This window comes from Geospiza fortis, unplaced genomic scaffold (assembly GCF_000277835.1).
Source record: "Geospiza fortis unplaced genomic scaffold, GeoFor_1.0 scaffold162, whole genome shotgun sequence".
In the NCBI taxonomy this organism is placed as follows: Eukaryota; Metazoa; Chordata; class Aves; order Passeriformes; family Thraupidae; genus Geospiza; species Geospiza fortis.
Genome location: NW_005054316.1, coordinates 7,623,645 through 7,648,068, shown reverse-complemented (window position 1 = coordinate 7,648,068; position 24,424 = coordinate 7,623,645). Strand labels below are relative to the sequence as shown.

The window sequence follows — 24,424 nt, the reverse complement described above, 5'->3', positions numbered from 1 at the left end:
ATCCAGTAAATAGCTGTGATTGATCTTCTCTGATACCCAGGAGGAGGAGATGTGCTGCTTTTGCCTGCCTGGCCTCAATCATGGTCCTTCTCCATTCCTTCAGCCTCCCTGGGGCACAGTGTTGCCATGCCCCAGTCTGGAAGGACATCTCCCACTGACAGCAGCTATCCTGTAATCCTGTAACACTGTTTTGCCTTCTGAAAGTATTTTCACATTTTGTCTGTTCTTTGAAAAAATGGATTGAAATACCAGAATTCCCTTTATTACTTGGCCACTTGCCTGTTATTTCCTGGAGTGAGAAAGTATTTAAACCAGATCACTCCTCTGTTTTCAAAATAAATTGTAATTACGGGGTTGAAATCAACTCCTGTAGAGAACACTTAAAAAATTCCTCCAGAATGTACCATTGTGTGTGGTGTGAGATGGCATCCATCTCCCATCTCAGAGACAGAAAATACAATTCATTCCTGTTGAAACATGCTGAAACGTGGAAAAGTTTGCCACATGAGAAGTGACCAAATCTCTTGGGCACAGCCCTTGGAGGTTTCTCCTGAAGGGCTGTGGCACCAGACCCTTGGCTGGTTGGATGCTGGCCCCCTCGGGGCTGGGAGGTTGATGCAGCTGCCTTATACAACAGGGTCTGCTGTGGTTCTCCCGTCCTCTGGCCTAACCAGGAGCATTTACTCCTCCTGAACCCTTCTGAGGAGACAGAGAAATGTTTTGAACTAGGGAGCAGGCAGAATGAAATGCTCTCTCTTTGGTGATATGTCAGCAAGGGGACAAGGTCTGTCTTGTCCCAGCTCTAGGTAAAGCAGCCTTCTCCAAATTCAGGTTGCGGTTCACAGCCCTGTTCCCCAGGTAGAGAGAGACCATCAGAGGTCAATATGGCTGCAGGTTTTGGGCCAGGGTTAAAAAATTTAGCAGGGCTGTCTTTCAAGACTAGAAAAACACACACAATTTAGCTGCTGAGCAGACCTCTGGAGCTAGAAAAACATTTTTTTTCCTTATTATTTCAATCCTATTTCTGAAACCTTTTTTCAATGGGTATTAAATACAGCGTGGGCATTTTTAAGATCCTGACATTTTGGTGAATCATACAACAACTCAGAAATGATTCATCATAACTTTGAAAACCGTTACTCTGGCATCAGCCTGGTTTCACTGATTTAAACTGAAGAAAAAACAAAAACAGCATCAAAACTTTTATAAAATGCTGCCTGGGTATGACAAATAGCGAAGTCTGCCAGGGAAGCTGTATTTTAGCTGAAAAGGATGATAAAACTAGAGGCAAATAGTGGGAGGAAATTATGAAGTAACCTATTGGTCCTGCAGCAGCCCTGTGGCACAACATGTGACAGTCCTGGCGCCTCTTTCTGGAAAATTGGATGGGTTGTTATAACTTCATGTGGCAATGAATGAATGAACTATTGTGGAATTGGTCACTGCAGGCATAACAGGAAAAAAAAACCTTTTCATGTCAGATTTTCTGAGACGGAAAATGTGGATGAAGCAACGGTTCCTTGACTGCAGTTAAGGAACACAGTCATGTTTAATAACAGAGGGAAGTTTATCTCAAATTGTATGCTTGAGCATCAGTGTACATGGCAAGGAAAGGATGTAGTTCACATTGGCTGCAGAGCTTTCTGTCCTGTTATAAAAGCTTACATCAAAAGGTGGCTTTGGACCTATTTCTCATCACCTTAATCCTCTATGATATGAGGTTATGGTTTTTTTTTTATCTCTGGTAATAGTGAGATTTATTCCAGTTGCACAGATTTGGAGTGCTAGTGTTTCAGGGCAATAAAACATTGTAGTAGTTGCAAACCTCCCTTGCTGAGGCAGGCATAGCGCTGGTTTTCCCTGGAGAAAGCCACCAGGGAAATTCAGCCTGACTCATGTGTGCTAATCTCTCACAGCCTCCCTGCCTTGCCCCCTTTCTCCTTTCTGTTATTTACATTGTGGAGGTAGGTCAGGCTTCATTCTCAGGCAGTTGATTTAGTGCTGAGAGGACTAGAGTTCCACAGGAATTATCTTCTTCAACATCACCAGCATTACGAGCAGGCTGTACCTACAGCCACCAAGGTCAAACTTCTCCTGGTGTGGATTTCAACACTGTGTTAATTGCAGTAGCAGAACATGACTCCTGTTATGTATAAATTGATGGATTTCAGTAGGATTTCCATCACCTGTGTTAATTGAAATTTCATGTTCAACTAGTTAAAAGGGACAGTTGAGCAAGACAGACAAGATTAATGAAAATACTTTGTTCATTAATATTATTTCACCAAACCAGTGTTATTCTGGCATCACATTATTACTATGCCACAATCTGGGTTGTCTGTAACCTGAATTTCTGCATTGTTTGTAATTACCTGGATAGGATTGCTTGCTTCACTGTTTTTACAGCCAAAGTTGTTATTTGCAAAAAGAAAAGAATATTCGTCTCTCTGTTGCTACTGACAGATTGTTGTCAATAACTTTGCTGCCTGCAGCAAGGAAAAGAGGCTCTGTGCAGCTTTTACAGCAGCTTTTAATTGTGGTGCACCCTTGGGCTTGTGTCCCAGTGGAGAAGGGGCAGAATTGTGTAATCAAGGGTCTTTATGTAGGCAACAAATCCCCCCAGCACAACAAACAAACAAAAAATACTAACAAAAAGAATGAAGGAGGTAGGGATGCCTGGGAGCAGCTCAGGATATCTTAAGATATGGCTTGGGTGGAAGTCTTGCCACTCCATTGAGTTATTGTCCATTTCCAGTGGCTGCATGGGGAATCAAGGGACCCCATCTGCCTAAACTTAAATGCCTTGATATAGGTAATTAGTGATGTGCTGAATAGGCTGACCCAAATAATATGTGAGACTCCAAATTCTGAACAGCTCTTGGTGTTTGTCTTCTCCTTGTGTGGGTTCATTTGAAACATGCAGCCTGAAGTGCAGTACAGGAGAAAGTATGAAAATGAAGGGTGAGAAAGTGACAGGGAATTTATTTAGGACTGATGTTATTTGATCAAGCAGAGTGGCGTTGGAAAGAGGGAGAATGTGGAGCAAATTGGTAAACAGGCAAAAAACCCTCTGCTGCCAATGAAACACAATGTTCTCAAACTGTAAATAAAATAGGAGCACTTTATTCCTACTTTAGGCCTTTATTTTTTTATGGCTAGCCTTGCTCCACAGTGCTCTCTGCTGGAATTTTGTTGTCGTTTCTGTCAAAATGACACTAATTCAATTTATTTATTTATTTATTTGCAGGGTTATTTTACATGTATTGGTTAGGTAAAATTATAGTTGTCAGTTCTTCTTAAAAATTTATTTCCACTGTGATGTAAAACCAGGTAGACACATATTTCCACAGTCAGTTAAATCAATGATTAGTATGAGATAAAGGCATGAAACTCTAGAATGGGAAAGCACAGCAAGTTCAATCTGAGCTCTAGAAAATAAGGTCTTCCATAGTGAATGAGAGCAGGTAACAGAACTCTGCCTGGATTGCCATGGGGAAATACGCAGCACTGTTTTTGAATCATGCATGATTTTAGAAATTAGCAAACTGCTAATGTAATTGAAATGCTTTGTTTTGGGTTTTTTTTTGTTTTGTTTTGTTTTTTAACATTCATATTTGTTGTACTTTTCTCTCTTGTTTCCAGCAGCAAGTCGACGATTTTTTGAATGTCTACAGCTCAGTGCCAGAGAGCATCCAGAAGGAGAATGCTTGGGAAACACAGACGAATGTTCATTTCTGTGATGGCCAAGCTGTGGCGCTGACACTCAAGCCAGAGCACAGGGTGGAGGATGTTTTGTCTTTGGCATGCAAGGTACTTATTTTCCATGCTCAATTGATCCTTGTAAATAGCCATGGACTTGAGAAGGAACGTAGCATATCAGTGGATCCATGAATAGGGAAAACTGGGGTAAGATTATCATTATATATAATAATACGGTAATGAGATAGTATATAATGCTAATAATACATAATGAGACAGCAACAAGGAGATGCTTAAGGCACATTGCTCTCTTTCCTTAGTTGTGGTTTTATATGCTGTAGCTGAGGCAGCAGGGTTGTGGAAAGGTTTTCAAGAGCATTGCTGGAGACAGCACACAGGGGCTGCTTCAAGAGCAGTGACAGTGTGCCGGGCAGTCAGCCCTGGGCAGTCTCAGCACGTGTCCACTCTGTGTTGTCCTTGCAGCACACCGGGTTGTTCTGTGCTAATTAAACACAGAGGAGCAACAGAGACTGGTTGAGCTAGAGTAGGAGATTAAGACATTCAAGACTGCTGTGACAAAGGCTATCATATAGGTTTGCTTCTGAAATGACCTTTATAAGCTTTTAATGAAATACAAGCTCTATTTGTGAATTTCCAAGAGTGAGTTTGCTTGTGAAAGTCAGTGCTGGCAAATTGAGAGGGATTGCTGTAGACCAAGAACAGAAAACTGAGTCACAGGTTGAAGGTAAAATAGAAACACCAGTTTTAGCTACAGGCAAAACACTAGCACCTCTGGAGCATTGTAATATACCTAACGTTTCTGCCTCCATATGTGTCAGTGCTTGAACTCCATAACTTCATGATTCAAGACACTTAAACGATTCTAAACAGCTTTTTGGAAAAAATTACCCTGTACCCCCAAGTTCTGTTTTCTGGCCAACTGGTAAATATATTTTATTTACTTCACAAGGGGAAAAACAGGAAAAAAAGGAGTCCTGTGCCGGACAAGATCCAGCTGTAGCTTTTGGCATAGGTTACGGTGAATTTCCATGTGAACTCATTGAACTGCCTTGACGTTAATGAAGTTTGAGGCTTTAATGGAGGAAAGAACCCGATTTAATGGCTCTTTTCACGTGCTAATATTGGGTGGGAAAAAAAAAAAAGCTTTTAACAATCCAGAGTAAACTATAGTTTTTAAAATCAAAATAAGCGCTCTGATTTAGGCAAGTCCCAATGCATCTCCAGGGCATCATTAAGAAGAAATTAACTTTGTGGCTTCTCCTGGTGGAGACTGAATCCTTGAGAAAATGTTTAATATTAGGCTTTGTTTTTAAAAACTTGGCTGTGCCCTGTCAGGCTGAAGGGATTGTCTGACACACGGCTTGGCCACCAGGTGGCACGGGAGAGCCAGAACATTCTGAAGTCCTTGGGATGCTATGCGAGACCCCTAAAGGAGGAAATAAAATTTATAAAAGTAAAATTAAGTTGGAAAAGGAAATTCCTTACCTCTCTTATTCTATCATTCCAAAATATTTGTGATTGTAAAGCTGACTTTTAATTATCATTGTCTGTATCTCATGAAAATTTAGTTTTAAATTCCTTGATTTTTTTTCTTAAATGTTTTTCTGTTTTATTTTGTCTTTCTATTCTGTGTGTAAAGCTTTTCATAAGCATTCTCTAATGCTGAATACTTTCTGCTCATCTGTCCTGGTTCTTTTCCTTCTTACATTTTCATTCTGCTCTGGTGAGTGTAAGGAATCTTTCTTCTTAACAGAAAATGTTTGAATGCTATGTGGATAAGGCTAAAGTTCAGAAGAGTTGTTAGGGTTTTATTTTACCCCTTCATCCATGCTTTATGAGGTTTATACTTTTCTCATTTCTGCTTTCCATCTGAGGTTTTTGGATAGTGTGTGTAAAACAACTTGTGCATTTGAATTCCATTTTTCAGGATTCAGAACACAAGTAACGCTGCTGAGACGCATTCAAGGGGTTAAATAACCCTCAGGGAGGGTGTCAGTCCTCTTCTTTTGGAAATGTTGCTTCCTTCTGTTTCAGAACTGTTGGTCTATTAATATGCTAAAATGAAGTGTTTTGTGCCTTAGTCTCATCAGTATCCTGATTTTTTCAGAGCCTCCCATCAGGGGCTCAGCACTTTCAGGCTAATATCCTTTGGGAATATCCCTATTTCCCTTTGGCTTCCTGTTGAGACAGGATCTTTGCTTTGACCTCATGTGGTAAAAAAAAAAAATAGGGGAAACTCTCTGATCATAGATGAAACCCAGCAATAAAAATAAAATCTAATAAAGGCAAACCCTTAGGGAACCTGCTTGCCATCCCATCTCCTCTCCTAACTGCCCATACATGCACACACATTTTCTACATCAGAAGCAAAAGCTGCTGAGCAGAAGTAAATCATCAGAAGTGGTCATAGAAAAGGGTGCTTGGGAGTGTTAAGTTCAAAAGGACAGAAGACTGTTGAGGTATCTTTGGAAACATATATTAGTGCTCTGTTAATCTAATAGCCATTAAAGGATTTGGGAGGATCATAAGGCAAAATGGAAATAGCACTGTAATGTTATATTTTAAGCATCTAGTTTTGTTTATACTACAAAAATAGGTAGAAAATTACTTTTTGATATTGCTTTTGCATGATTTTAGAAACTTGTTGTGTGTGTGTCATTTCTCTGTCTTCTAGGATTCTGGAAATAAATAATGAATTCCAAACTCCATTCTTTTTCTTCTTTAGATGAAACAGCTGGAGCCAAGACACTATGGCCTACAACTCAGAAGACTGGTTGATGAAAATACTGAGTATTGTGCTCCTGAGCCATATGAATACATAGTAGACCAGGAAAGTGTAACTCCTTTTAGATAAAGTTTTGTGATATGGGTAGCTGCAGTTGAGTTATGACCCACAAATATGTGAAATTTAGATCTAAAATGATGTTTTAGATCTGTTCTGGGACTGCATTTTAGTTCACAGTTTTGAGTAGCTAGGCACTGCAAGCACATTCTTCAAGAAATGTTTGAAGATTTGAATGGGGCTTTTAGTACAGAAGTAAAGTGTCAGCTTGTACTGCAGAGTGGGTTTTTGGTCTTTAACTTTAGTCCCACTAACAGCAGTGATGCTTACAAAGTAACACGGTTCTCTATGTGAAAGACAGCAAGTCTTGATGCAAAGAATTTTGTGCTCGTTTCTCATGCTGTATCTGGGGTTTGATGCTTGCATTTTCATTTTTGATGACTTCTGCTACTGTTCTTTTCTAACAGGTATATGATGAAATAGAAATTTGTCCATTAAATGTTTATCATGTTCATCTTACAAAGACTGAAAACATAAGTGATTATGGTAAGCTCTCAGGAATTCTTCTTTTTATTCTTCTCATTGCTTACTTCCTCTCTTTTGGACTTTTTAGTTTCTGAGAGCAGACAGAGCCATCCTTGATAGCTGAAAGTATGAGTCTGCAAAGAACTCAAGGCATTTATAACTAAGACCCAAACTGATTGTTTTACACTGGCAAGTGCATTTTTTATGTTTTGGAAGGGTCCACTTTCTAATTTTCCTACAATGGCCAAATAGTTGAAGCATGGGCTTGTCAGAAATATGAATGTCCTTTGCTAGGACTAATATAAGTGCTCTCAGTCAGGCACAGGTCAAGGTCTGCCTCTGTTGGCACAGTATCAAAAGTATACTTTGGAACTCATTCTGACAGGCTTTTTTTGTCCTTAGTTATTCCTAGGAATAATTGCCTACCTTGCAAAGATACCTTTGTAAGGCAGCTTTATGCTGTGCTTTAGCTGCAAGTCAGTTTTAATTTATTATTTTCTGGCCTTTCCCACTCATTAGTCTAGTATAGTTTGTTACTTTATAGTTTGGGTTTCCACTTTTTGGAATTGTTTAATACACCTCTATGTCTGATGGATACTCTGCAGAGTTCCTACTGTAAAGATGGACTGTGCTGTGTTGTGGAAATGTCATGGAGCTGAGGTAGAAAATACTTTTTTAACAGGTCTTACAATGACTGGATAACCATGTGATAATTTCTATATGCTCTGTGGGTGTGTTCTCATGAGAAGTATCTTCCTTCTCATGTAAAGTCTACTAAATACAGGAAATAAAAGGGAAATGTTCCCAAGAAAGTTTATTTGACTTAAACCTCTTTTACTTCAGGCTTTGCTGTCACAGCCCAAGTTGCTGAGAATGAACATCTCACCCATATCTTTGTAAGTGATGTTCTCCCTGATGGACTGGCATACAAGGAAGGTATTGTATCCTGTTTCTGTTTAAAACTATTCATTATCTTTTTTGAGTCCAAAAACTTGAAGGAGCTTTAGTAATGCTGTCTCAAATATTTCTCGGCTTTTACTGTTCACAGTTTTCTTTCCTGAAGACCGTGGAAAGTATGTAACAGTGGGGAAAATAGTGTATACAAAGTAACTGAATTATCCTTTCAATGTAGTGGGGACAGTTCCTATTCACCCTTGGAGACAGTCTGTGTTCAGCCATCCAACTGAGTGCTTTTGCACAGAGGAACAGACTGGAGAAAGAGTTCATCTCACACTAGGGAACTTCATGGGCTTGATCAGTTTCTATGACCCATTGCTTCCACTTTAGCTGGCAAAAAGCCTTCCTCCCCAGAGCAGTTTTCTGCATGCAGTTCTGTGAGCACCTTCCCACTGCCTTCTCAGAAACTGTGCCTCTCTTCATTGGCACGTGTGAGCATCATGTGGGTTCTGCTAGCTGAAAAATAGCCCCAGAGAAATGGAGACAGAGATCTGAATTTGCTACCTGATGGTAATATCTGCTTGGTTTTGCTGACTTAGAAAGACAGCACTTGCTACTGTTTAGATTTATATAAAAGCTGATAAAAACCTCCATCTTTAGTTGTTGCAGCTTTGCATGAATAATTTGATCTGTGTGACTAGTGCCTTGCTCTTCACAGCTGATGAAATATGTGTTATGGTGCTGTATAGTGATGGTATCTGGTTGTGAGAGGTGCCTCTATTCTAATCTTCTTGAAAGCTGTGCTGCTCTCCCACCCACCCAATTCTGTAGCATCTTTAAACAAAACCAACTTGATTGCTGTACTGTGGGTAGCACCTATCAAAGTAAGCAAGCAAGCATAAGGTCAGTCTGTATAACTATAGCACAAATAAAGCTCCCATTGGTTCTAATGGACTTGTGGTAGGATTAGGGTATTTGAATTCAAACCAAAAAGATAAAAAGCAAGTCAGCATAAGGTTTGAGTTGTTACCCTTTTTATATTATATTACCTTTTTTTTTTCTTTCTTTGCTTTCGCATGCTGCCAGGGCTCCGAGTAGGCAATGAAATCCTGAGCATAAATGGAGAGGCTGTGTCTGATCTTGATCTCAGGCAGATGGAGTTACTGTTTTCAGAGAGAAGCGTAATGCTTACAGTGAGAACGAGCCATTATGGTACCCAGCAACCCTTATGTGTGTCCTGGTCAGATGGTGACATTTCCAGAGACCCAAAGAGTTTGTTGCCCCCTCCAAACCAGTCACAGCTCCTGGAAGAGTTTTTAGATAACTTCAAAAAGAACACAGCAAATGGTAAGAAATTGACAATAATTCTATTACTCCACCTCACTTCAAATATCACTGTTTTTAAAACTCAGTCATGATTAAAATTGTGTGCTTGCCTTAAAAACACAAGTACAAACTGTTTAAGTTCTATTTGTGCTCAATATCTGTTGGTATTATTTTTTTAGGGAGCAGAAATGGAAGAGAATATGATTATGTCTGCAGGGAAATGATAATATTTTAATCTGTTTGTCTTTACCATCCAGCATTATCAAGTGTTCTCTTAACTGTTCTGTGTCATCTCAGGTATCTCTAGCACATCCATTTCCCAGGCATCAGTGGTTGAAATGATGTGATGGCTTTCGGAAGCAGAGTATTGTTCTGTGTTTGCCATGCTTTCTGTGTGGCAAAGTACCAGTTACATTCAGGATATCTTCAATGCAGTAGTCATCATCACCTCAGAAAGGAGTCATTGAGCTCTGCTCCCATCTGGTGACATGGTGCTCCTGTTGGGTACAGAGGCCATTGTGTAGAATAAAGCCTATGGAAAGGGCTTTTATGGGGATTGTTCTGCTTCTACCTGCTCACATTCCTTACTCAATGTAATACCACTATTTTAAGCACTGGGTGGAGGATGAATCCTAGCAGTGCTGTGTCAGGGTGAGGTCCCGGTGGGATGTGAGGAGCACCAGCTAGGGAAGGTGCCTATGTGGTAAGGAATGCTCCTGGATGACATCACAGCCCCCCCAGCCCCGAGGAGGTGCCAGTGCCCACTGCTGGGTTGCCTTTTCAGCTGGATATAGGAGGTAGCACATAGAGGGGCTCTGCCCCTAGGGGTGGAGGCAAGCCATGGACTCCCTTCCCTTCCTTTATCTGATGTAACTTCACTGGAGAACCACATCTTGTGGTACCAGAACACTTGTGAATGTCTGTCTGAAATAGAAAGTACGTGGGGCTTTGCTCCCCTTTCGTCCCACGCCTTGATTATTTTTCAAAAAAGGTAGAAGGAAATTTAACGAGATTTTCAGTGTAAAAGGTGCAGTTTCGTCACTATGACTCTGGAGGGTGCTAGTAAAATTCTGCAGGAAAGCTAGCCAGGATGCAGTGCTGTGTGAAGGGAGCAGCAAGAGATACAAAAAGAGATCGCTGATTTTTGCATATAATTACGATGGCGAGTGTTTTCTGATTGGAATTTTTTTCGTAATTAAAAATGGGAGAAGAGAAAGAATCACATAGGAGAAGTTGGAGTGGATTTAATTATAAAGCAATTTTATTAGGTCATCTTTTGAAATTAAAAGAAATCTGAATACAAGATTTGTGATTCAGTAAGTAACATCTCTCTCAGGGGCCTTATTTCAATTTAAAATGCCATTAAATTGACTAGTGGCACATAAAAGTTAGTGTCATAAACCAAAAATTATGATAGAGCTAATTAATTACATAATTATATCAGGGCTATCATCAAGCTTGTTGGCTTGATATCATAGGCCAGCATTACCTCGATTATTCAGTGTAATAAATGTATGTGTCCATTCACTAGATTCCTCATTCCTCAGGGATAAATTAGCAACCTGTGCAAATATTCCATTATAATAGGAAATTACTGTAGTATGTATTATACTTTAAGCACTAGTGGATAAAGGTACAAAGTGTATTTGCTTTTCTGCTTAAAAGCAGTTAAGGAAGATTTATTTTATTCTGAAAGGGAACAAATAGCTCTAAATTAAGCTTTGTGAGAAGAACTTTTATGTTAATTGAATTCAGTGCTTAGTGTCTGATTACCTGATCAGTTCAAATGGAAACAGAAGAAAATGGCATTACTTTGAATTAATAGATAATCATAAAGGGTTTAACTGTTCTGTGTTCTGTGTCCTGTTACTCAGGAATTGAATAAGATTTTAGATTAGTGGAGGGGATATTTAATGATCCAAGAAGGGATTTGGAGGCCAAGGACTCTTAAATTCATATAAAATCTTTAGGAAATTCATAGAATCATTAAGGTTGAAAACACCTTAAAGGTCATTGAATCCAGTGTTTGACCAAATACTGCCACGTCAACCAAACCACAGCACTCAGTGCCACATCCAGCTGTTTGTTGAACACTACTGGGAATGGTGACTCCACCACATCCCTGTGCATCCTGTTCCAGTGCTTAACCAACTGCCTTTTTAGTGGAGAAATACTTCCTGATGTCCGACCTGAACACTCCCTCATGCAGCTTGAGGCCATTTCCGCTTGTCCTGTTTAACAACTTTTTAAAAGTATTACTTGCTCTCTCGGAGAAGAGGACAGCACCCACCTGGCTACACCCTCCTTTCAGGGAGTTGTAGAGAACAACAAAGTCTCCTCTGGGCCTTTTCTCCAGGTTAAACACCCCCAGCTCCCTCAGCCATTCTTCACAGGACTCATGTTCCAGATCTTTCCCCAGCTCTGTTGCACTTCTCTGGACACACTCCAGCCCCTCAATATCTTTCCTGCAATTATGGGCCCAGAACTGATCACAGGATTTGAGGTGCAGCCTCACCAGTGCTGAGTACAGGGGGACAATCCCTGCCCTGCTCCTGCTGGCCACACCATTGCTGATCCAGGCCACGATGCCATCGGCCTTCTTGGCTACCTGGGCACAGCTGGCTCATGCTCAGCTGCTGCTGACCAGCACCCCCAGGTCCTTTTCTGCCAGGCCACTTCCCAGCCACTCTTCCCCAGCCTGTAGCCCTGCCTGGGATTGTTGGGACCCAAGTGCAGAACTTGGCCCTTGTTGAACCTCGTACCACTGGCCTCAGCCCACTGGTCCAGGGATCTGCCTGCAGAGCCTTCCTGCCCTCCTGTAGATCAGCACTCTCACCTGCCTTGGTGTCACCTGAAAACTGACTGAGGGGGCATTTCATCCCCTTGTGCAGAGATCACTGATGATATATTAAACAGGACTGGCCCCAGCACTGAGCCCAGAGTAACACCACCCGTGAATGGCCTACAGCTGGATGTAACTCCATTCACCATCCCTCTCTGGGCCCAGCCATCCAGCCAGTTATTAACCCAGTGAAGAGTGCACTTTTCCAAGCCATGGGCTGGCAGTTCCTCTAGGAGAATTCTGTGGGAGACTGTATCAAAGGCTTTACTGAAAGCCAGGTTGGCTGTGTCCACAGCCTTTCCCTCATCCACTGGTTGGGATACCTTGTCATTAAAGGAGGTCAGGTTGTTCAAGCAGGATGTGGCTTCCTAAACATGTGTTAGCTTTCCTAAACCATGCTTTTCCGAAACCTATCCCCTGGTTGTCCTGTTTAATACTGTTCTGCTTGGGTAGAGTTGAGTGAGTTGCTGTTAAGACCACAGTTTTCAAAAATAATTTCCAACATTTGCTTGCCCATATTGAGTCTGTTCTTCTGAAGTAGCACCTTTGAAAGTCAGTTAGTGCTGGAAGAGGGGACCTTTTTAAAAAAATCAAGCTCAATTTGGCTGAAGGTACATACCAGGAGTTAAAAAAACCTCAATGCTTCTGCTGTTGCTTCCCTGTTTTTAGAAATTAACCCTGTCTTACTGGAGTGCTATGAGGATTAATGAGCTAAAATTAACAAAGTGCTTAGAAAATGGAAATTTTCAGTACTGAGTCATACAGTAATGCCCTGCCTAGTGGTTGATGATGACCACCATGTGAAAGCAAAACAGACCTTACTTAAAAGTTATGAATCACTGGCTTCATATAACTTGGACAGTAATAGTTTGTGCACATTTGTTTACAGTTTTGTAACTGTTTGTAGTAACTCTGATGAATGCCTTTTCCTACATATTCTGCTGTGTTGAGGATACCCAATTATACCTCGTGGCAAACCATGGCAGTTTTTACTATATGGAAGGGAAGTGATTGACTTTCTCCAAAGCCACTAATTCTGCCACTCCTGAAAATTATTCCCAAGGAATTTTTGGTGAGAGTGATTCATTTTCTCCAAGAGGTTGTTATACCCTTGTAGCTGTATTTTGGACCTGCTGTGGTTGTATCATTTGATCTCCCACGTGGCACCACTATGTTCCTGCTGCTTAGCTGCTTGGTGAGTAATAAGCTTATCCTGGAAAAGAAACGAGATGAAATACTTTTTAAAAATGCACTCATAAATGTTGAGCAACTAAATTTGCTCCAAGCCCCAGTGCCAAGAAACTTAAAGAAATATTTATGTAGAATTAAAAAATGAGGAAATTGGAATGAAGTTCTTACAGCTGTAGAGACAAAAAAATAAAATATAAAAAAATTAAAAAGTGACTCATTTTAGGATGGCATGGATATTTGAGGAAAAAACAACAGAGGAGGCACAAGAATTGAAAGCTATGTTTAGGGCAATGCTGTGTGTGTTTATAGTATATCTATAGATATACCATATCTATGGTATGAGGCAGGAGGTAGAAGCATTAGTAGGTGTGAAAATTGGTTGCAGAATGTTAGTTACTGTCAGAGTTGAGCAGAATTTTCTTTTTCTTCAGAAAGTGTGGTTTTGCCAAAAAAAAGCTGTTGTTTTTGGTTAGCTGACACTGTTAAAATCAACCCTAATTTGTAAATAGAAATCTGTGATTAAAAAGCAAAAAAAAAAAAAAAGAAAAAAAAGGTGGGGATGGAAGGTTGGAAATGCTTTAACAACTTTCCATGATGAAACACTTTCATCTCTGAGGGTTAGAAAGCTAAATGGGAGCTAAATGGGAAAGAAACCACTTAAAAGAAAATGAAAGAAGAAAATTCAAAAGTAAAAAATAAATGCGCATATTGTTCCTGTGCTCCGTGTTGGACTCCTCACCTGTGGGGTGGGGTGCTTCCCTTCTGAGCAGGGTCTGGGTTCCTGTCTGGCCCGTCGTTCTGGAGGCACAGTCCCAGGAGCAATGAAGAAGCCCTGGGTGCTGCTGACGAGGAGGAGGCTTGCTCCTCCTCCTCTTCCTCTAGCCCCATAGCACTCCTCCCACCCCTGTGCTGGCAGCAGCGCTTGCTGCAGCCCCTGCAGCTAATCAAGGAGAAATCTTTCTCCCCAGCCCCCACACTCAGGGAGTTGAACTGATGGGTGCAGAGTTCTGACAAGGGCCAGAGCCAGGTAAGGAGGAGGAGGAGTGGGGAGCAGGCAGGTGCCAGGGGAGAGCTGGTTGCAAGGAGAGCTACTCTCAGAGGCAGAAAGTTTTCTTTCAGTTGAGCTGCCCACAGAACACTGCTCTAGCCACTTTGGAGCAAGGGTTTTGCCCTCTGCTTTCCTTCCTTTTGCACTAATGCCTGGGCAGCAGTGTAGTCTGGGACATGCTGGTTTGAGTCTCTCCTCCTGAAGCTATTTTGTGCTGTAAAAGGCATGGCTGGAGTCAGGGAGGGAGAGAGTCAGGCTTTGTGCTTTTTGACAAGTGGCTGGGCTATGTGCTGGAGAGCAGCAATTACATTTTAGTTCCTGATCTGCTAAACATTGAGATATTTTTGCAAAGTGTCAGTGCTTCAGGAGGAGGATCAGTGGTTTGAATCCTCACATGGAAAGTGGCTCTTCTGTTCACCAAGACATGTGCAGCATCTGATTTTAATCTCAGTAAGCACCCACAGAAGCAAAGCACATCAGTTGGCCACAAGTTTAATTCTTATATGCTAAATTATTTTAAAAATGACCTTAATAATAACAACTGATTTGGATTCAATTCCAAGGTACTTCCTGTTTCAAATGCACTTTGCTAGGTGTTCTAGATGCCTCTGTAAAGTGTAATTACAACTCACTGCTTCTCCAGAAAACTTTGCTCATTCAGCTTTGTCAGATACCACTGAGTTAAGGGAGGAAAAGGAGGGCAGAGGTTGGTTCTGCTGCCAGCTGTCTCTCTGCATGTCGCTGTGCACACCTTTCCACACAGCACCCTGTACATCCTCTTTCAGCCCCAACCTACCCTGAATATCACAGGGTATATATAAATAATATATATAAATACACAGAAAGAACAGTGTGTCCTTCTTAACAGAAGAGTTAAAGTTAGGAAGATGTTGACACTAAGGTGGCCTCTAGCTCCGACAGCTGGGGGCTGTGCCTGGACCACTGGCTCAGACCACTCTGCTTCTTGCTGTCTGCCCATAGCTTTTTGTAAATGTCTTTAATGCATTGCTGAAAGCGTTTTGTAAACTAAAGTAGAACTAAAACTTCACTGAAAAGCATTTCTAAAATGACTTCTACTTTTAGTTCTGCCCAAATCAGGTCCTAGATTGTTTGCCTAGATGCTGTTTCAACATATAAATTCTCTTTGTTGTGCTGTAGGGCATCTCCTTCCTTGTGCTTTGTGTGTGAGATCTCAAAGAAATCTGGTTTTATTCTTTCACAGAAAATTCCTTTGAGCTCAGAAGAGCTGAATATTGTTTCTTAGCTTCTCAAGTCCCAAGGATACCCACAGTCCTGTTAGATAATGGTATCTGTTAGTTGTGTAGATCTGCACACATTGCTCCCTCTTGCCTGGTGGATCTAATACCAGGTATATGAGGGTTTTGTGTGGTGTAAGGCAATGTACAGAGAAAGCCTCTCTGTATCACAGACGTGTAGCTGTCTGTGCAGCATGACTGCTTATCTGTCTGAAGATAGATGACTCTGCTGGGCTTTCTTTTCCTTACTTATTACCCAATTCAGTGGGAAACCACAAAGATGTGATAGGACATGCTCGTCAGAGCAAGTGCAAGGGGCAGGCTGTGTGTTGACAGTAGTCTTGGACAACTGTGGAGGGTTGGCTCCTGCTCCAGGCTGTTTGTGCACTATGGACACAAGTGTCTTCATCCTGCACTCTTGTGAATTGCTGGGAAAAGACTAGGTCTGACCTGTGACAATTCCTGGGACTTTAGCAGTGTAGGGATCAGTTCAGAGAAAGCATTTGTCTCTTCAGAAGCTGGATCCATTGGAGCACTTGTTGCCTACTGTGTATTTTGCAATACAAGTGTTTCCCAAGAGTGGCAGTTTAATGAGCCCTTGCTGCCACTTGACAAACTGTCCTGTTGGCTTTCTGCTAGATGTGTGTGCACCAAATTAAAAAAATTGCTTATGCTATAAAATGCTCTTCGTTGTGCTCTCCTACTGGAAGAGCATTCTGTTCTGCTTTGCTAAATGATGCTATGATTTAATCCCTGTGAAGTCAGTGGGCCAAGTTGTTGGGTTTTTTTTTCCTGGTGTAAAATTCATTAGACCCTGTATAGCTGCACCTTCTGGCTCAGTGATATGTAGGCATAAATCATCATATTGCCCTTCCTACTAAATTCTGTAGAGTGACAATATGGATAGCAAGGAGGTTTATTAATTATGATAAAGTTAGAGGCATCTACATATAGACTAGTGCCGTAGGCATGATTTAAAACACATCAAACAGCAGATGTTCTGTGTTTCACAGAGGTAAGTAGGTTGAGTAATGATAAAAACTAAGCTAGCCACAAACTCTTGCTAAACTATTAAATAAATAACTTTTCCTCTCCTTTTTCCTTTCTGTTTTCATTACTTTTGTGCCTATAAATCTGAGATGGAGAAGAAAATGTACCACTGTGGTGGCTATACTTGAAACCTGGGCAGGGCTACCTCCGTTTGCTTTCCAGCTCTCCTCGCTGCAAGTGACCTCTGAGGGCAGCCAAAGCCTCCCATGTGAGCAATCCTGCAGAAGCAGCAAAAACAAGGAGAGGGAACCCCGACAGCACCCCTGCATGTCCAGCAGCTGTAGCCTGGAAGACCTAATGGCAGCAGTGGGTTGCAGCCTTTGCTGACTTAGAGAGGATGGTGGCATTGAGGGGCCAGTTTGGCCTCTGCTGTGTCTTCCTCCTCCTACTGCAGGCACACATCTCCAGCTGTTGAACCGGAATAGAAGGATTAGCTGTGGCTAACACTGGCCTCCAGTGAGACTGTGTGGAAGGAGGCATTTGTTACACACTTAGGAAACAAAAGCATTTAGATAATAGTCTGAGAAGCCAGTGTGAAGTGTTAAACTTCAAACTGAAAAGGCTGAACAGCTGCCCAGCCAGCAGATACTTTTGGGTATAGAAAATTTAGAATGTTAAATAACCGTATAGAAACAAACCACTGAGATGCAGGGGCTAATCAGACATTGCTACAGAAGTGCAGGCAGCTATTTCCTATTGTGTCACTAATTTGTATCTCCTATTGATTGTTGAATTAGCTAACGAGTCAAATGACTTTGCCTCACCATGAGCTGTTAATGGACAAAGGAATCTAAAGGACTCTGCTCCAGCATCAAAATGGATGTTGCTGTAGATATTAAGGAAAAAAAAAAAAAGAAATAGAAGAGAGCATAAAGCAGCCTATAGAAAGTCAAACTTGTACAAGTAGGTGGTTGATTGGAGTGAAGCCACTGTTCAGCATGTTGCCCAAAATGTCTTGAGAAAGCTGTATGATACAAGAATATTTGCATGAACATACTGCCTTTTTCTATACTTGAAAATGTGGAATGTTGAAAGAAGAAGTGTCACTTTCCTCACTGAAGGGTGAGAACAAAGGAGAAAGACTTCTCCTGCTTGATCATTTCAGATCCTAGCCAGAAGTAGGAATTTCTCTTTGTCTAGGCAGTATCACATATGCAAATAGAAGCAGCCAGGTTGCATTGTACATTGGGAAGCATGTAAAGCACCTTCTGATGTTGCACAGTTTGCTCCCTGAAGCCAAAACATATGGATGAAAGGGGCCATGAAGGGAATCTTCTTGGCTGGTCTGTAATTGCATGTCTTGTTTGGTAACAATTACTCCAGTTAGTGACAGGCCTCGAGTAATTCTGTGTTTAAGAATCCTGTCTAGGAAGTCTGATGTTATGACAGCTGTATGCTAATTTTCTTTCCAGATTTTAACATATGGAAAGGATTCCTGAATGAGTTTCTAGCTATGCCAAGGAGTAATTTGTTACAGCCTAATCTGAAAGTATACCTTCTCGCCACTCTCAAAATAGGTTACAAAATATCCAGACCAGCAAAAAGTGATAAAAGCCAAAATATCTTTGAGAGATTAAATAATTTCTGAATTACTAAATTAAGTTAATTTTGTGTTTTTCTAACATTCAGTTTTCTAGAGACTGAAGTTACTAGCGCTAGTAGATTCAGGTCATGATAATATAGCAATAAGAACTTGAGTTAGTTGTTATCTAAAGTTAGTTTAAAGGCTTTCAGAAGAACTTGAAAATTTCCTAGGCAAAAAGAGGAAGGTGATTTTGAATTGATACTAAATTTAGTGTTTCACTGTCTTTTAAACTGTTGGTTAAAGCAGCATGGAAGCTGTACAGTTAGTAACCAGAATTACTGCCTGCAAATACATTTGGGTTTACTCCAGCATTAGAGTGAACACTGTGAGTACCAGCTGTGGGGAAAAAATGGACTGCCACTGTGTAATAGTTAAAAACTTACACAGATTCCGTTTTATTTAAATGTCTCCAAACACCTCTTGATGTTTACCCAGACATGGGCCTTCATGATGGAAACCCTGGAGCAGAAGCTCCCATTTCCTCTTGCATCACAACTTCACTAAACTGACCTAGGTGTATCCCCAAAACTTCATCTTCTAGACCGTCCTCACTTTTACTTGCAATTTTCCCAATGCAAATGGCCATTGTGGGACAGTTAATGAATCTTCCATGGAGTCTTCTATTGCTTTTCTTCTTCCCGACCATAGTTATTGTGTTCTTTGCAACCTACAGAAAAATCTGAAGGGCTGTAGAGATTGTGTGGGCTCTGTCATGTATACTAACTGGTGGGTGCCCCTTCCATGCTGATCCCAGGGGCTAACATGAGCCAAAGAACTGAAAAGACTTATCCTCTCATAAGAAGACATATGAGTTATTCATAGCTGAACTAGTGAACCCAGAACCCTTCATCTCTCTGGTGAAACTTGGATGTCTTCTCTAACAGAGATTGTGAGAATGTCTTTTGAAAGCCATTCAACAAATTCCTTTGGATCAACTTACTTTTTGAAAGATATTTCTTGAAGTTTTTCAGAAAGGAAAAGGATACAGAAGGAATGCGTACAGACCTATTTTTTCAACTTCATTACAGAAGAGTAAATATACTGTTGAAAACCTGAAATATATTAAGTTGTATAAAACCAAAAGAAATAAGAACATGCATGCTACCTGCCAGGCTGAACTGTTTAACTGAAGTTATGAGTGGTGGTCTCTGAGGGAGAATTTTTAGAGCTCATTATGCTGATATTTTTCTTCTCCAGGCTGGGCTGGAATGGTTCACCTACCACTCCCTGTTTTTCAGTAAGTCTGAAGGCATGAAGACCACCAAAACTTTGTTCCTTTCTGAGAGTTGGCTCAGGCTTTGGTATTATTTGCACCAGGGATTTTGGAAATATTTGTTATCTTCTCTTGGAAGTTTATTTTTCTCTTGATAGTAACATTGGCTAGAAAATGATAACTGTAAGCTTATCATAATTAACTGATCAGTCTGGGGAATTCGCACAACAATGAAAAATGCAGCTTTCCATACACCTGGCTTAAATTTATTACCCAAATGTAATATCGCATTTCCAGATAAACCATACAGGGGGTTGTGGAAACTCTCTGTAACAGGGAGTGGAATATCCTACATGCTGAAGATCAGCTGAGTTGTGTTTTATTGGTGGTTTCTAGAACATTTTGGAATTACTGAAAATATTGAATACATTCTTTCCTAGTGGACATTCTGGACCTCCTGCAATCCTTTACAGCTGTGGATCCTATTTTTTTTTCAAGCTAAAATTCATATTTCTATTCTCAGAAATAATTTGATGCCCACTTTATTGCTGTTTTGCATAATCTGCCTGAAATCACTGGATAATACTAGTGTTTAAAAAAGGCTGTCAGTTGCTCTGATCTGATGTCAGGATATCAGTCTTTTACAGACTAGGCCAATCCCATCATAACTACTTGAATGCCACTGTATCTACAGCATCTAACTACTGCAGATTAAAAACTGCAGCTGAGAGGACAGGAAGTGAGAGTACTGTTTCCCTTTCAAGTGCCAGAGAACTACAAGCAAGAAAATTACCAGTTTGTTGCAGTGGAGTTGTTAATGAACATCAGAGCTGGAGTCAGCAAGAAACTGGGGTAGGACAACTGTCAGGGCTCATAACCCACATGCACTTGTGAAATAAATATTCTCTTAGTAATAAACATTCTTTACCAGTATCAATGAAACTTAAAGTATTTCTTGTGCTTTACTGAAGAGACAGAGGCTTCTGGCTATTTTAACCTGTGTAGCTGAATTATGTATGTATGTATGTATTTGTGTAATATTTGTGCTATGCTGGTGATAGATAAACCCAGCATGGGAAGGAATTTCCAGACTCAGCATGTCCAATCCTCTGCTTATTATGGCTTTGGACAACCCTATTGATACATTTGTCCTATTCCATTTTAAAATAGATTGTTTGCAATCTTTGTGCCTAGGTAAGTTTGTTCTAGAAATTTAGTTGTGTGATGGTTGAAAACCAGTCCTGTAATTGCCAGCACAGACATATTCCTGGCCAGTGGAATGACTGGTCGGTATCTGCTGGCCTTTGCCATTGCTTAAGTAGCTCTACATGTTGTCAACCCCTTCTCCACACTTCCACATTTTTCTTTCATGTTTCCAACTCAGGAGTCCCATATTATAGAAGCAATAGTTCTTACAGGTCCCTGAAACTGTCCTCCATGTGATTTCATTCTAGGACTGTGCCTTCATCTTCAAGGTCATCCACATCTCCTTTATGCATCTCCAGTTGTGCTCCTAATTAACGCTCTGTAGTAACTTTGAATGATTCAAGTATTTAATTGGAGTACTTACTATTGTACTTTCTTTGCTGAGACAAATAATGAAAATATCAAATAAAATTAGTCCCCAAACCCACCTTGAACAAAATCTACAATCTAGCCTTTCCCAGGCCTAGGAGTTAATTCAGACAAATGTATTCTCATCTTACCTGCTAGCCAGTTCTGTCTTGTTTTAATTCCTATCCTTTTCATTTTGGCTAAAAATTTCCCCAGGGATATTATAAACGTTTCCTATTTCATTTTTTCTTTTTAAACTAAGTTTCCAGAAGGTTATTTTTATCCTTTATTTTTGTCTTTAAAAAAATACTTTATTGAAGGTGGATGTCAGATTAGTTTGGCACAATCTGCTTACCCATAATGTATATATGTTATAGTCCATTTATCTTCACATTTCTGATCTTTCTTTCCTTGAATTTATTGTGAAAGCCTAAGGTTACTACATAGGTTATAGATCTGTATTTTCCAAAATTAGATTACCCCAGAATTCTCTTTCTTTCTTTAAGTATAGCTATTGGATGTTATTCACCAGCAGTATAGTCCCATTCTCTTTTCCCCATCATCAGTTGAATAATTTATTGATATCTTTGCTGCTGAGTTTCTATTTCATATGCCAGATTTTATATGTTGAGAGCTAAAGTTTAGTCCTCTGCTCAGCTGCTCGAGTGCAGCATGGCTTGCACCCACCTCAGACATGGCCATTTTCTGATCATTAATAGCTGTCCTGCCTTGCTCATCCCTGTTGATTACAGACATATTTCAGCCTGGTTCAGCCAAGCCCTGTGGGACTGGTTTTACCATGGCCTTTAGAGTCAGACTCTGTTTTAGTGAGTGTTTGGTGGTGTGGTAAGTGGATCACGTGAAATCAGGGATACCAGGAAGGACTCACAGCTGCTAACTGTTAATCAAGCATCTTCCCTTAGCTGAGACACACCTGGGTGCTGTTCCCTTGCCTGATTCTGACAAAACATGTGACTTAATCTCTCTCACCCTCTCTCTCCTACACCTGAGGATAGTTATCAAGTAGTGCACAGAGCTGCTGCTCCTCACAGATCTGAAAATGATGCCCTGCAGTGGTCTTAGTTTGTCTTGGAGTGAGAGACTGAGTACATTTAATTCTTCTGTGTTGTCTTCTCATGTACATGTAGAAGGAATTTTTATTCAATTTATCATTGTCTTTGGAGTGGCAGGTGGAAACACTCCTTCTTCTCATAGTTAGAAAAAAGAGGTGGTTACACCACCTACACAGTGCTTGACATTTGATAACACTTGACGTGCTTGTGATGGTTATTTGGCATTTTTAAATCAGTGAGAGCAGTCTGAAATGGAACAAGTTCTGATGCATTATGAAAAGAGAACTGTGAATAAAGAAACAGGATCCTCAGTTCCTACTCTCTCCTCATGATGATTGTGCCTTTACAGTGAGCAGCTGAACTGGTAAGAACATCTATAACTTGAAAGTAATTAAGGCTTCTTTGTTAATTAAACAGAAGAAGAAAGATAAGTGACATTTGCAATTGCTGATGGCTTCTTTATGGTAAATGAATTGCCGGATGGTCGGTGTTGATGTTTTCCAGTTGATTTCCTTTGGATTCTTGGCTGGGATTGCAGCAGAGATTATTATTGTCTCACACATCTGCTAGACGATGAGTTTCCATTGTACCTCACTGCTCACAAACACATGAATAACTTCCACATTCACCACTTGTACGTGTATCACTGCATCAACATGGGAAGAAACATTCCCGTAGGCATAGAGCTCTTGGATATGCTGCATGTGTTTGTTTTTCAAACCAAATGTCCCATCTGTGTGCTCTGTGCCTGTTTTTAATTGAATGTTGAGCAGTGAGGAACATGACTTAAGAAGTATGTTTTCTCTCAGATTTTAGTGGTTGGACTGTAACTTCTCTTGAATGATTGAGTCACTTACCTGCCTGCCAGCAAGACATAACATTGCAAGAGTAATGGCATTCTTTGGTGATGCTGTTGGTAACTAAAGGTGCTGAGTGTGTTCTTAGTACTTGGTGGTTCTTTGCTAAACACCAAGAAAAATGTTTAGTATGCATTTCATGTGATGTAGTTTAAGCTTTTCACATAGAGGCACTCTTTTTCCCCCTGTGCTTTTCTGGGAATCCTAGCATTTATCTGCTGTTGCTGCTCTTCTTGTTTGCAACAGGCTGATTGTATTGGGTTTGTGTTGCAAAGTCTTGGTAGCAGGGGCCTGCAGGGTTGGCTTCTGTGAGAAGCTTTTAGATGCTTCCCAGTCCCAGATGGCTCCAGTATGGACTCGTCACTGGCCAAGGCTGAGCCCACCAGCAGTGGTGGTAGCTCCTCTGGGATAAGTTATTTAAGAAGGGGGGAAAAAAACCTGCATGATCACAGCTGGAAGGAGGACTGAGAATTTCTGAGAAAAACAGACACCAAGGTCAATGAAGAAGGAAGGGCTGGGATGTGCTCTGGGTGCTGGAGCAGACCTTGCTGCCCTTGGTGCAGACCATGGTGAGGCAGCTGTTCCACTGCAGCCCTCAGAGAGAGATCCACCTGCAGCCTGTGGAAAACCCACACCAGAGCAGATGGATGCAGAAAGGAGGCTGTGACCTCATGGGAAGCCCATGCTGGAACTGGTTTGCTGGCCAGATTTATGACCCTGTGAGGGATCCACCCTGGAGCAGTTTGTGAAGAACTGCAGCCCATGGGATGGAGTCATGCCGGAGGAGTTCAAGGAGGATGTCTTCCATGGGAGGTCTCCACGCTGGAGCAGGGGAAGAGTGTGAGGAGTCCTCCCCATGAGGAGGAAAGAGCAGCAGACCCAATGTGTGATGAACTGACCACAACAGCCCATTCCCTGATGCCCTGTGCTGCTCAGGGGAAGGAGGGAGAGAAAACCTGGAGTAAAGTTAAGTCTGGGAAGAAGAGAGGAGTGGGGAGAAGGTGTTTTTAAGATTTGGGTTTATTTCTCATTATCCTACTCTGATTTGATTAGTAATAAATAAAACTAATTTTTCCAAGTTGAGTTGTTTTTTCCTGTGGCTGGTGAATGATCTCTCCTTGTGCTTATCTCGACCCATGACCCTTTCATAACATTTCTCTCCCCTGCTCAGCTGAGGAGAGGAGTGATCGAGCTGCTTTGGTGGACCTTTGGTGTCCAGCTAGGGTCAACCTGCCACACTGACTTAGTATTTTCTTTTCTGGAGACACTCCTGTTTGCTTGACTGGAAAAAAGTATCTGCTTCAGAGGTTCCTGTATCCCAGCTGGAAGTGATAAACATTTCAACCCAGCAAGCATGAATGTGTGTGTAAACAGGACAGAGGTGTACTGCAACAGAGAAAAAATATGTTAAGAGATTTAAACCATGTTTTGTTTAACTCATTATAATCAGTCCCATTTTTCTTCCAGGCAGTTTTATAACAAGTATGTCAGTAGAATAAATCAAA

At 41.0% G+C, this 24,424-nt stretch overlaps 1 protein-coding gene across 5 annotated transcripts in view; it reads left to right on the top strand.

Moving 5' to 3' along the window:
• TIAM2 (TIAM Rac1 associated GEF 2) overlaps positions 1 to 24,424 on the top strand; it is a 135,721-nt gene that overhangs the window by 76,745 nt on the left and 34,552 nt on the right. For 4 of the 5 annotated variants that reach the window (XM_031056295.1, XM_031056298.1, XM_031056294.1 and 1 more), the window contains 5 exons: positions 3,643 to 3,810; positions 6,446 to 6,550; positions 6,970 to 7,048; positions 7,871 to 7,963; positions 9,011 to 9,271. In XM_031056295.1, the coding sequence (XP_030912155.1) occupies positions 3,643 to 3,810; positions 6,446 to 6,550; positions 6,970 to 7,048; positions 7,871 to 7,963; positions 9,011 to 9,271 (706 nt within the window). The remainder of the gene's footprint in view (positions 1 to 3,642; positions 3,811 to 6,445; positions 6,551 to 6,969; positions 7,049 to 7,870; positions 7,964 to 9,010; positions 9,272 to 24,424) is intronic. The other variant, XM_031056297.1, reaches the window with a different exon arrangement.